General features: G+C 38.1%; 1 protein-coding gene across 2 annotated transcripts in view; it reads left to right on the top strand.

The window, feature by feature from the left end:
* Nucleotides 1-14,646, top strand: part of LOC106874396 (uncharacterized) — a 66,662-nt gene that overhangs the window by 26,329 nt on the left and 25,687 nt on the right. Inside the window, exons 4-6 of one of the 2 annotated variants that reach the window (XM_014922121.3) lie at nt 4,632-4,793; nt 5,834-6,058; nt 11,912-11,979. In XM_014922121.3, coding sequence (XP_014777607.1) covers nt 4,632-4,793; nt 5,834-6,058; nt 11,912-11,979 — 455 coding nt within the window. Of the gene's footprint in view, nt 1-4,631; nt 4,794-5,833; nt 6,059-11,911; nt 11,980-14,646 lie in introns of those variants that run through there. The other variant, XM_089352841.1, reaches the window with a different exon arrangement.

The following is a 14,646-nucleotide window of genomic DNA, read 5'->3' as shown; positions in this document are numbered from 1 at the left end:
TGGCATCAGTCTACTGCAACTGGCAACAAAACGGGAGAATTCCCGGTTTCGTGAGCCGAGGTGCAGTGACATTGCTGAAGAAAGACCCAAACAAGGGGAATTTTATAGATAATTTCAGGCCCATCACTCTGCTCAACGCAGATTTGAAAATTTTGGCCAAAGTAATAGCCGAGAGGTTGGCGCTTGTCATCGATAAACTGGTCGACAGGGCGCAAACATGCGCCGTGCCGGGCAGAAGTATCCATGACAACCTCCACCTCATGCGCTACATCATGGACAGGGTAGTTAAGGATCCTGGCATGGGTGGGGCGCTGATCAATTTAGATCAATCTAAAGCCTTCGATAGGGTCGACCATCGATACCTAGCGGCCGTCCTCAGGGCAGCTGGCTTTGGTCCCGTCTTCAGCGGTTGGATCGCTGCCTTGTATAGCGGCATCCGATCGGTAATACGGGTAAACGGTCACCTGTCAAAACCGTTCGACATCACGCGTTCGGTCCGTCAGGGATGTCCCCTGTCGGCGCTTCTGTATGTATTGACGATCGAACCACTACTGCGGAAGCTGGCGACACTGAGGGGTATCCCACGAGAGCTGGGTTGCGGGACGAGCGTGTCTGCATATGCGGAAGATGTCACCGTCATAGTGTCGAGCGAAAAGCACGTCGAGATGCTAGGCGAGACACTTAAAGAATACGAAACGGTGACAGGAGCAAAAATTAACCCGGAAAAGTCAGTGGGTTTGTTACTCAGCACCTGGAGAAGCAAGCCCATACCGTCCAACAGTGACTCTGTAGTGGGACGCTGGACGGACGGACCGGTTAAACTGCTCGGGGTCTGGTTCAGTCCGGACCTCCAAATGGATAAGAACTGGGACGAGATCACCAGTAGAGTGATCAAACTCAGCCAAACATGGGCTGAGAGAAAGTTATCTCTAAAAGGCCGGGCGGAGGTGGCTAATGTGTATATCGCATCAGTCATCGATTACCGCCTGACCGTCGTGCCTTGTCCCGATGCCACCATCACGAAACTAGAACGCATACTTTTCCGCTTTCTGTGGAAGGGTGGCGTTCCGATGGTGAGGCGATCCATTTGCTGTCAACAACCGTTACGTGGAGGACTGGGGATGCCGTGGTTAATGATGCGCAGACATGCGCTGAGACTGCGGCATCTCTGGAACTTCATTGACGACGGTGAACAGGTGTGGGCGCCGTTTGTGAGGCACGCCTTCCCGCAGCTCGTCTCACTCACCGAACTGCAAACATGGATCAGGAAGAGACCGAAACTGGGCGATTGGCACTGCGAGTGTCGCCAAGCTCTACAACAGCTCTGCCGTCCGGGATCTAACTTGTGCAGCTTCCAAACGACCAATGCATTCTATAGAGGACTAGTGGAGGGGAGGTCTGACGACACTCTCGGGGCAAACCTGGGTGTCGACGAGAAATTCCTAACCCGCCTTTTCAAGACGACGTTCGGGCCCGGGCCTATGGATAATTTCCAGAGATCCCTGGCTTGGCAATGCTATCGAGACGCACTACCAGTTCGAGAGAAGATCTACAGACACGGTTCGAAAACCACCAGACCGACCTGCTCGAGATGCGGTCAGAGCGACGCAACCGTTCTGCACGCACTCGTGCAGTGTCCAGATATTTCAGAGCTGTGGACCTTCGTCGAACGGCTGTTGTCGCGTGTGGGACGAGCCCACTTATCAGCCGAGTCTATCGTGAATATTGTTCCGCCACCTTCCTTTAAACGAGAAGGAAAAACGGTTTTTGTAACACTGATAGCTATGGCAAAAGAATGCGTGTGGTGGACGCGTTTGAAAGGTCTACAAACAAACACTTTCCTCTCTGGTCAGTCCCTCATCAACTTTTTCAAGTACCACTTGAAAAGGAGGATGAGGATAGAGAGGAAGGTGTTGTCGAATGAAAGTTTCAATAAAAAATGGGTAAATGTGGCAAGAATGGTAAGAATGAAAGACGACACCATTTTAAGCATAGACTTGAGACAAAAAGAGAGAAGGTACTTACTTTCATGTACCTTTTTAAAAAAAAAGCCTGAGGTGACCGTGGTCTTTTCCGTAGGCTTTTCTCTCCACGGATAAACCTAATCTGTTCCCCGTTTTTTACATCGACTGTGATACACGATCCCTATTGATCGCCCCTCCCACCCACGTTTTTTTTTTTTTTCTTCCCACGATCCCTTTTGATCCAAATTATCCCCCCCCCCCCCAAGAAAAGCTCTACTTTGTAATTTGTCCATTTTCTGTATTTAGCCCTGTGTGGCTATAATAAAAAGATATCTATCTATCTATCTATCTGTATATATATATATATATATATATATAGAGAGAGAGAGAGAGAGAGTTATTAATATTTCTAAGTCTCTCTAAAGGAGACTACGGCAGCGGTACTGGAAATTAATAGTTATCGCCAAGCCAACATGGCAGTCCCAAAATTAGGACGAAAGCTGCCGTGAATTAGCTCCAAGAAGCCATCGCCTCTAGCTAGCTATGTGACACACGAAACCTGTGTCCTTTATAACCTTCGAACAGGGGAGGTCAGCAGTGTCCCCCTGCTGGTTTGGCATCTGCAGACTAGTTTCAGGGTGTTGCCCCTTGTCAATGCAGAGCAGCCAAGCCTTAGCCAGGCGGCGCTGCTGACTATCTGATATATATATAAACCCATCTATCCATCCATCCATCCATCCATCCATCTAGCTAGCTAGCTGTCTGTTTGTCCGTCTCTCAATTTATCTGTCTATCTACACACACACACACACACACACACACACACACACACACACGCACACACATAGCAAAAAAGTTATTGATATTGTATTTCATGGTGGGATTGGGTGTCCTTATACCAATAATAAACATGCACACTGGTTCTATTTCACATCATTTATTATCAATAGTCAATTAATCAACCATTTAACCAATTATCTAACCGATTGCTTGGTTAATCATTTGGTCTATTAATCAATCAACTAAGTTTCTTAAAGTCCTTTTGTTATCAATCCTATTCTCATCAATGCCATGCTTTCTTTACTCAGGGTTTGCTCCAGGTCTTTCTGTTTCCTAGTCTATAGATTCAATATTTATAAGAATATGAGTAAGAGTGTATGCCAGAGAAGGAGAGAGAGAGAGAGAGGGGGGTGAGAGGGAGTGAGAATGAAAGAAAGAGAGAGTGTATATGTGAGTGTGTGCTGGTGTATATGCATTTATGCATGAGTCTGCGTGGGTGTGCACTTGTGTGACTTGGTGTAGCTTCAGGAGTGGCTGTGTGGTTAAGAAGCTTGATTCCCAACCACATGGTTCTGTGTTCAGTCCCACTGTATGGCACCTTCGGCAAGTTTCCAAAGCCTTGTGAGTGGATTTGGTAGATGGAAACTGAAAGAAGCCTATATATATATGTGTGTGTGTGTGTGTGTGTGTGTGTATGCATGTATTTATGTGTCTGTGTTTGTCCCCCACCACCATTGCTTGACACTGATGTTAGCGTGTTTACATCCCCGTAGCTTAGTAGTTCAGCAAAAAGAGACTGGTAGAGTAAGTAATAGGCTTACAAAGAATAAGTCCTGGGGTCAATTTGTTCGACTAAAGGTGGTGTTCCAGCATGGCCACAGTCCAATGACTGAAACAAGTAAAAGAATGTATAAAAGGATGTGTGTGTGGGGGGGGGGTCTGTATATATGTATATATGCATGTATGTATGCATATACAAATGCACACACACACACACACACACTTGATCACATAGCTCCCAGTTTATTTCACTCACCACGTTTGAGTGGTATGTCTTGTCATAAGCATTAGGATCTTCTGCAACATAGTTTATCATCAACCAATACAGTCCTTTGTTGTCTCCTCTGTAAGATGTAACATTTTGAGGTCAGTCTTTGTGTGCGTGTATACATAAGCACAAAAAAATTAGCAAGTAGATTGCCACTAGTTTAAAACCTTTTGATACCAACACACCTGAAACTTCCCCCGGTTGCATGAACTGACTTATTGTTTTAAAATAAATAAAAACTTTCCTTCAAAATGTCCTGTTAATCTTATGTCCCAAACACCAGCTTAATGATGGTTCCAAATTCTGGCACAAGGCCAGCAATTTGGGGTAAGGGAGATAATCGAGTATGTAGACCCCCCCCAGTGTTCAAAGCACCCTGTATATATATATATATATATATATATATATATATATATAAAGTAACTGGCACTCCATTGGTTATGAAATTGAGGGTTCCAGTTGATTCAATTAATGGAACAGCCTGCATCTGAAATTAACATGCAAGTGGCTGAGCACTCCACAGATATGTGTACTGTTAACATAGTTCTCATGGAAATTCAGCATGACACAGAGTGTGATAAGGCTGGCCTTTTGAAATACAGGTACTATTCATTTTTGCCAGCTGAGTGAATTGAAGCAATGCGAAATAAAGTGTCTTGCTCAAGGACACAATATGTCACCAGGAATCGAACTCACGACTTTACAATCATAAGCCGAATACCCTAACCACATGCCTTCACTTTTGAGTGTGTGTGTGTCTGTGTGTGTATGTGTGTGTGTGTGTGTGTGTGTGTGTGTGTGTGTTTATATGTAAGTATATATGTATGTATATCTTTCAGGTTGGCTGGAGACCATTTGCAGATGACAGATATTACAGATATTGGTGGGTAGAGTTTATCAACCTGGTTTATCCCATATTAGTGCTGCTTTTGCTTCTATTCATCTATGCATGGCAAGTTGGAAACTGTTGGTGGAATTTAAATGCCCGAATTTACATAAAGGTAAGTTCAGCACTGCTACTGCTGCTACTACTGCTGCTTTCAGGATTGATAAAATAAGTATCATTTGAGCATTAGGGTCGATGTAATTGACTTATTCCTTCCCTGAACTTGCTGGTCTTGTGCCAAAATTTGAAACCGATACAATAATTGAAGCCATTTATGTACATACTTAATGTATGAGCAATGCCTTGTATTTTCATCATATCTACCTTTTCCTGAAGAGAATACACTCATCTGCATCATTTGTTAGGATCAGGTACCTTTTATTTTTGTTTCTTTTCACTGATCCCATATTGATGGATACAAGTACATAGATCCATATAAAAAAAATATGAAGCTTCACAATACAGTCATGTGAGCACAAGTGATAGTCACTGCATTCTGAGTAATTGCTGTGTCATTCTTTTGCAGACCAAGGAGAATGTTTGACTGATAGCTGTCCTGTGCTATCACAGACCAATCAGTGATAAGAATATCATGGTTCAACTGAGCATACCATGTTATTTCAGATCAGTGATGAATGAATCAGTGATAAACAAAGCTACATGTAGTATATCAATGTCGTCATGCCTCTGTTAGGGAAACAGAATAGGCAATGGAGATGCATGGTTTTAAACTCCTGTTATACAGGAGAATTGCTTTTTAAGCTTCTTTGTGATGCATCATTAAAGATGTGCCTGTCAGATGCTTCATTAGTCTGAGAGAAATTTGTTAAGAGTTCGTTAATATTACAATGACAGAATGTCTGTAAATCATGTTGCCAAATTTAAATTTTGCCTTTTGACAATGACTCACTCCATTTTCGTATTTTGGTTAAGTAAATTACCCACAATACTACAATCATGATCCAAACTTTAAGCACCTTTGGCCACATGCTTTCATGAGATCAGAATAAAGGACTTACAAAAATCTTCCTCCAAATCCTCTAGAACTATATATATCAGAATTCAAAATTTTATTGCATTTGTGTATTTATATTTTTTTAATACTTGCTGTTTTTAACCTGTTTTTATTTTCTTTCTTCTTTTGAATTCCAACAGAGCCATGAACACAAACATATGCACACAAGTAGTAGCAATAAATCTGCCTTGACAATGTCTGAAGATACGAATTTGACAACCATCAATAAAAAGGGGAATGTTGAATGCCAGCAGAATATGCCCACTTATTTAATAACAGATATATTGCACTTGATCATGTTCTGTATGGGAATGGTTTTTTTCCGTTATCATGGTGATGAACAAGTATGCGGTCTCTTAGAGAAGGTATATTCTTTGCATTGTTTTAAAGATATTTATTTCACTTAGCTGATGGCTTCATAGAAACCTAATGCAATGATTAATCATATATACATAAAAGATCTTAAAGACTGAATTTAACATCAACGTTTGATATTTAGAAAGATAGCAAGTTGGCAGAATCATTACTGCACTGGAAAAATGCTGAGCAGCATTTCTTTTGACTTTATGTTCTGTGTTCAAAAGCCACCAAGGTTGACTTTGCTTTTCATACTTTCAGGGTCGATAAAATAAGTACCAGTTGAACACTGGGGTCAATGTAATCAATTTACCCCTCCCTAAAACTGTTCACCTTGTGCCAAAATTTGAAATCAATATTTGCTATCGAGAGTTTTAAAACCATGTTTTAAGCGTAAAAAATTACTTTCCAACAGATTTTGTTTTTGAATTTGTTTCACAAGAATCCAAAATCATGTGTTGAAACTGATATTATTATATTTTAGAAGAGTTAAATTAGAACCTATAAACACACTCACCAGTTATTATTCACTTTCTTTTAGTTATATTTGCAGAAAATTTCACCATACTTTACCTGTGATTTTGTGGTGATTTTAAATTTGGAGAATTTCTAAATTCAATCCATTGAAGTCATAGGAAAAGTGTGTCAAAAATTTCTGGGAATATAACAAAAAACCAGATGTGAACCACAACTGGTTAGTTTGTTTATAAGCTTTAATTTGGTTGTCCCACATTGTAACAATAGTTTTTTTTTAATATAATTACTAGCAAATATTCAAGGCAGTGAACCTGAAAAATTGTTAGCATGTCAAGCAAAATGCTTAGTGGCATTTTATCCATCTTTACATTCTGAGTTCAAATTCCACTGAGGTTGACTTTGCCTTTCATCCTTTTGGGGGTCAATAAAATAAATACCAGTTGATCACTGGGGTTGATGTAATTGACTTACCCCTTCCTCTGAAATTAGTGACCTTGTGCCAAAATTTGAAATCAATATAATTACTATGCTTTTGCATATTTTTAAAAACCATTATAACTATTTCAATAATTTATACTTAATAGTAGAACTCAGAGTAGCAATAAATGATATTGGGTTAAAAACCATTTGGATAGCAGAAATCAAAGGCCGGGCATCATATTTACAGAAGATATGTGGTATAAGTTCTATAGGCAACCTTCGACTATTTCTATTTAAAGGAATTTTTAAATTAACATTCACACTCTGTTATTTATAGCTTTATCTACTTCAAGTTCCATTGTTAAAAATGAATTATTTCTTGTTTCTCAAAGTTTCTAAGTTCTTATGATGTATCTCAATAATTGTTTATTTTAAGATTTAATCCAATGAGTCGCCAGAAACCACACTATATTGGCAGGCTTCATTAAATCATTTAGTTAAATTTCATTGTTCTGACTTCAGATTCTGCAAAGATTAATTTTGCTTGTCCCTCAGTTGACTATATCTTCTCTTATAATTCTTGGCCTTATGTCTTATTCCACCAAAAATTAACGATGATTTTTCTTTTGAATTTAAAACTGAGAAGATTAAAGATTTCAACTAACTTAACCATTTTGATACTAACCTTACTGAAACCACCTATGGTTATATGATACAAATTTCCTATTTTAAAGTTATCTGAATTAAAACCTTCTAATCAAAATTTTATGTTAATTTATGTTACAAACACCATTTTAATAATGGCAAAATTACTTTACTGAATTCTTTGTTATTTAAAAGACATAACTGAAACAGAGATAATGTATTTCAATAGAAATCTATATATATAAAAATGAGAATGTGTGTCTGTCTGTCTGTCTGTCTGTCTGTCTGTCTGTCTGTCTGTCTGTCTGTGTGAATCCCTAAAACTCGAGAACTACGCAACCAATTTCATTCAAATTTTACACATGCCTTACTTAAGGTTCCAGTTGTGTTTTAGTCAAAAAAAAAAATTTTAACTTCTTCCAGAGTTCGAGCCCACAGCAACATAATATCTCCTCCACTATTTAAGTATTACGTGTCAAAAGTGAAACAAAAACACTCATGTCAAATATTTTCACTTTAAAAATGAAACTATTCTACTAACTGAAACAATCACATTTCGATACTGTAATGACAGATACTTTCAGAGAGAGAGAGAAAGAGAGAAAGAGAGAGAGAGAGAAAAAGAGAAAGAGAAAGAGAGAGAGAGAGAGAGAGAGAGAGAGAGAGAGAGATGTATATGTATACATATAGATGTATATGTACACGTTATTCCACTAACTGAAACAATCACATTTCGATACTTTCAGAGAGAGAGAAAGAGATGTATATGTATACATATACATGTATATGTACACGTATATGCATAGATATATATATATATATAGATATAGATCTATATGCATACATGTATATGTATACACATGTGTAGATGTATATATATATAGATGTACATGTAATATGTACACATATATACATATATATACATGCATACAGATATCTATACATATATACACCCATCACACACAAACACATGCACACAAACACACACATTAGTCATTTGTTTTCTTATCCAAAACTACGTCAAAAGTACTGAACGGATCTTTATGAAATTTGGAAATTATATTCTATGTATAACGGCCATAACTCCCATGAAAATTCATATATTTTTGATGTTGATGAAATTTTAACCCGAACATAACAGATGAGCATTATTTGTAATTCAACGGTACAACAGTGTAAGACTACCCTTTCAGATATACTTTCATTGTGATTTCTGCAATGTGGTGCATAAATTGTCAAGTAAATGAGACGCATCTTTGCCTCCACTGATTCACTTGCAAAGTGTTGAGTAAAATTATTTCGTTGCAGACCTCCTTTGGGTCTTTTTATTATCACTACGACACACATAGTCCCCAGTTGGTAACATTGATTTCAAGGCCCTCCTAGATGAGAGACTGGCATTCCACTTAATGTCTATGTTCCATGCTGGCATGGATTGGAGAGTTATTAATGTAGAAATATGGTATCGTAGCTACTAACAGTTGAGGGTTGCGTAGTCTAGACGGCGTTTTTAGATTTCATTATTCTCTTTAACCCGGGCAAAGCCGGGTATTTCTGCTAGTATAGTAATAAAAAGGTTAAAAGCCATGTGTTTTATCTTTTATCTTTTACTTGTTTCAGTCATTTCACTGCAGCCATACTGGAGCACTGCCTTGAAGAATGTTTAGTTGAAGGAACTGACCCCAGGGTTTATTTTTTCTTTTAAGCCTGGCACTTATTCTATCAGTCACTTTTACCAAACTGCTAAGTTATGGGGATGTAAACAAACCAGCACCAGTTATCAGGCAGTAGTGGAGGAACAAACACACATGCATACACACACACACATTTATATGACGGGCTTCTTTTAGTTTCCATCTACTATATCCACTCTCAAGGCTTTGGTTGGCCTGAGGTTATAGTAGAAGACATTTTCCCGATGTGCCACAAAGTGGGACTGAACTCAGAACCATGTGGTTGGGGAGCAAGCTTCTTACCACACAGCCACCATAAGGTGAAAATCTGTCATCGATATAGTAATAAGTTCTGAAGCAAAACTATGTTGCTTTATTTATAAAGAGGAAAGATCAGTATCCCCAAAATGGGTGATAGTTGGCCTTGATGTGAAAACATAAAGACATCTTGACTACTAGCAGAATTATTGACATTTTGAATTTTGAATAAATCATGAAATTAACTGTTATTTTTAAAAATGCTATTGTTATAACTATCCATAGATGCTTTACAAACTACAGTACAGAGATCTATTTTTAATAGCACAAGGCATGGATCCTGCAATAAGTTTACTAAATCAAGTGAAGAAGTGGTAAGGAGAATTAAAGGTTTTGAAGTGTAGGTTTCAGTTACACATTGTTATTGAGTGCTTAAGGCAGTGAGCTGGCAGAATTGTTAGTGCTCTGAGCAAAATGCTTGGTGGCATTGTGTCTGCCTTTGCATTCTGTGTTCAAGTTCCACTGTGGTCGACTTTGCCTTTTATCTTTTTGGGGTCAATAAAATAAACATCAGTTGAACACTGGAGTTGATAAAATATATACCAGATGAACACTGGGGCTGATGTAAAGGACTTAACCCCCCACCACCACATGCTGAAGTAATTGACTTATTCCAAACTTGCTGGCCTTGTGCCAAAATCTGAAACCAATATTATGAAAAGATAACCTCATTCTCCAATAATTCATGTAAATGTGTAAATTTGCACCTCCATTCAACAATATTTGAATGGAAAAAAATAGGGAAGAAAAATGAATCTGAAATACTTATGAATGAAAAAAATTAGGAAATAGGTAAGGAGAAATAATGTATTTGCACCGTATCCATGAGGTTTACAAAATTTGGTTGTTAATAAGAATTAAATTAAATTATAATGTATACATTTCCTAAGCCTTGAAATATTTAGATCTAAAAGCAGTGAATTAGCAAGTTCTTTTGGGAATTAGACAATATGTGTAGTGGTGTGTAGATCCAACCCCTTTATTCAGAGATAAAATTCTCAGAATAAAGGGGTTGGATCTACACAATTATGCCTTTCGATCAATAGGGTTGATAAAATAAAGTACCAGTCAAGTACTGGAATTGAACTAATTGAGTGATGTTAGTGTTTCACTGGTTCATTCAAGTAAGAGACTGTGGTTGAGAAACCTGTAAAATTCTCTTAGAGTTATTCATATTCTAAGTGTAGATGAGAATGTCAACTTCAAAGACCACAGTTCTTCTGTGACGAGCAGCTACTCCAATATTATTAGTCTTGGCAGATGCAGTGATACACAATGCCACACAAATCCTAAAGTTAATGGGAAATGGGTGTAGTTCAGCCTCCTGCAAGTTCTAATGGATTGAAGATTTTCAACCAGTTCATAGCAATAAACAACGAATAGATAAATCTCTTCTGGAAAGGTACCAACCAATCTGAAGAAATATTTTTGCATAATCTGGCACCTATTTCCAATAGATAGCTAGGTGAATTGCAGAGCATATAATTAAATATTTTGTCTAAATAAAGAACCAAAATACCAGTAAAGTACAGATCTATGGGTGGGTCATTCAATATCACATCTACTTTTACATTTTGATTCTCCTATTCAAAAGTATATCAAATAATTTTGAATAGATCAGGCCTTCTTCCATTTTGTCATTGTTTACCAGGCATAGCTGTGTAGTTAAGCAGATTGCTTTGTAACCATGTGATTTGGGGTTCAGTCCCACAGCACAGCACCTTGAACGAGTGTCTTCTACTATAAATCAAGGCTGAAAAATGCCTTGTGAGTGAATGTGATTGGCGGAGACTGTGTAGAAGTCCTTTATGTGTGTGTGTGTGTGTGTGTCTGCATGCATGTATGTATATATCTATGTGTTATGTGTGTGTGTCTGTGTGTTTGTTCCTCACCACTGCTTGACAACCAGTGTTGGTTTGTTCATGTCCCTGTAACTTAACTAAAAAGCAAAAGAGACTAAAAGAATAAGTACCAGATTTTCAAAAGAAATAAGTTCTGGGGGAAATTTGTTCAACAAAAATCTTCAGCAAAGTACCCCAGCATGGCTACAGTTCAAAGACTGAAACTTGTAAAAAAACAAATGACAAAGAATATTACTCCATTATTTTTTTCTTTTGTTCTCTACCTGTTTCTCTTGTCAATGGATAAATTATTCAAAATGTTGATATTTCTTTCTTTCTCTCATTGTACAATGAACACTTGTAAACTTCGTTACTTCTTTTTTTCTCTTTTTTCCTTCCTCACAGTCCATCTTCAGTATTATCTATAGCTATAACATAGTGAATGTTATCTGAAATATTCTATCATTTTCTTTCTCTCATTTACCAGGTGTTTCTTGAGATAGAATCTCTACGAAATCGGAATGTTTCAAACAATATCATGGTAAGAAAATTCAGGTAAGTGTTGTATTTTTATCTTTCATAATTCTCTTTTCATGGATCAACTCTCTAATCCATCCAAACCAAACTACTCAGTAGCCAAATTAGTGTGTTGCTATGTGGTTTATTAAGCTACTAGAAATAGTTCACAAATCCCTCTCAAAGCATACTCTACAGCAGGAGTTCTCAACTTGGGTCCATATGGACCCTTGAGGTCCATATAAGATTTTGCGGGGTCCACTGATGCAATATAGTAGATTGGAGGTCCACAGTAAATTTTCATGGGCCATGAAAAAACTGTATTTTAGACTAGTAAAGTTTATGTGCAATAAATTGGTTATACATTCAAAATACACAAACTATTTCAACAATTTTTATACAAGTCCTAATCATATTTTTAATTATAAAAATACAATAGGATTTTTTAAACATCGAATGGCTATGGGAGTCCACCCAAGTAAAATAGGAATTAAAAGGGTCCATAGATAATAAAAATGGTTGAGAACCCCTGATTTACAAGCTTAAATAAGAAAAACACATATTAGATATGTAGTAACAGTATATCATCACCCACATCATCACTCCTAAAATCATGAGAGGGTCATGGGTTAAAATAACTTTGATTATAGGTCAACTCAGTCAGAGTTTATCAGGGATTAAATATCAACAAGAAGAAAAATATTCATGACTGCATGTTAGCAAGCTTCAGAATTTCCATTTTATATTTAAAAAGAATTGGTATGTCAGTGTTTGGAATCTGCTGCATAATACCCATCCCTCTTTGCCATTCTAACTATGGAACTGTTTCCTCATCTGCAATAATTATATAATGATTTTACTGATGTATCCTGATGTCTTCCAAGCAAAATAATTTACGAGATGCACACAGGTTAGATCAGATGTGGGGCTGTGCCAATGCAGTACAATCACTGCATCCACCACTTGTCCGTATTTGCTGGGGCCACCCTGGGCAACCCTCCAAGCAGTGTCCCCAAGCCCACCCAATTGTTTTTGCGCAGTAATATTTCATGTAGTTGTTGGTTATGGCTGATCAGTTAAAGAATTTAGTGAATGCCCCTAAACTCTATACAGAGGCAGGATGCTCATGCAGGGGTTAACAGTGAGTACCCAGTAGGCAGTCAATGCAACTCTGAGGTAGGGGTCTATGAGGTAGAAGTGGTGTCCAGCAGTAGCAGCAGCAATGGCAATGCTAGCAGCAACAACAACAGCAGCAGTACTAACAACATACACTGAAATATGTTGGAGCAATGATGGACCCTTTTAAGTTGCAACTAAATAACTTCAAATCTTCTATTAGGATCCCAAAGAGGTGCAACATTATGGCACTGGTCAATACATGTCCTATTTAAAAGAAAAGGAAATGCCATGCAAAATTAAATGGAAGCACCTGAAACATTCTGAGCCATACCTCAATAGAAGAAGACAATGCAAACTTTGCATGGCCAAAAGAGCAAGGATCCTTCAAAAAATTCTCTTGGTTCAGGTGCCTCTTAAATTCAAAAAGTGAGGATTTAGTTGATGCCTTCAGGATAGAAAATTTGTGTTAGAAAAGTGGATTTCCTTGCTGCAATAGCAGATGTGAAACCAATGGTAACTTTCTGCCCAGCCATAACCAATAATGTAATGTGTGTGTGTATTCATATTTATGTGTGTATATATATATATATATATAGGTGAGAAAGTTGGTATGTGAAAGCACGTGGTTGGATGTATAAAAGATAATAAGAGTGAAAAAACTACAGAAGACTTGTGTTATATAGTTAAAGTATATATTTAAATTATGTTAGAAAAATGTTATAAAATCTTTTTGGTATATAAACATTGTATTTTGAGAAATAACCGGTTTCGTGTTGTCTTTTCAAATTTCTCTACTTCATTGTAACGTGTTCGCTCTGACATAATTTAAATATATACTTTAACTATATAACACAAGTCTTCTGTAGTTTTTTCACTCTTATTATCTTTTATATATATATATATATACACTTTTGAGAATATCATACAGGGGTCGTGTCACAAATGAGGAAGTGAAAAGAAGAATAAGGCAGGTGATAGGTCCCTAAGAGGAACTTTTTACCCCAGTAAAGAAATGCAAGTTCAGGTGGTTTGGGCATGTCACGCGTTCAACGGGGATGACCAAAACAATCCTTCAGAAAGAGTCAAAAGTGACAGATGTAAAGGCAGACAGAGAAAGAGTTGGGAAAACAACATCTGTGAGATACTTTACGAGAAGCAGAAGACAGAGACGAGTGGAGGGATCTGGTCACAAAGTCATCAGTGGTGCCCCAGCAGTCAGCCAGACAACAGGAAATGTAATGTAATGTAATGTAATGTAATATCATCATCGTTTAATGTCCGCTTTCCATGCTAGCATGGGCTGGACAATTTGACTGAGGGCTGGTGAACTGGATGGCTACACCAGGCTCCAATCTGATTTGGCAGAGTTTCTACAGCTGGATGCCCTTCCTAACGCCAACCACTCCGAGAGTGTAGTGGGTGCTTTTGTGTGCCACCGGCACGAAGGCCAGTCAGGTGGTACTGGCAATGGCCATGCTCAAAATTGTGTATTTTTCATGCCACCTGTACAGGAGCCAGTCCAGCGGCACTGGCAACGATCTCGCTCGAATGTCTTTGCACGTGCCACCGGCACAAGTGTCAGGAAGG

Source organism: Octopus bimaculoides, chromosome 5 (genome assembly GCF_046866305.1).
Source record: "Octopus bimaculoides isolate indiv1 chromosome 5, ASM4686630v1, whole genome shotgun sequence".
NCBI lineage: Eukaryota > Metazoa > Mollusca > Cephalopoda > Octopoda > Octopodidae > Octopus > Octopus bimaculoides.
This window is presented reverse-complemented; position numbering and strand designations above follow the sequence as displayed.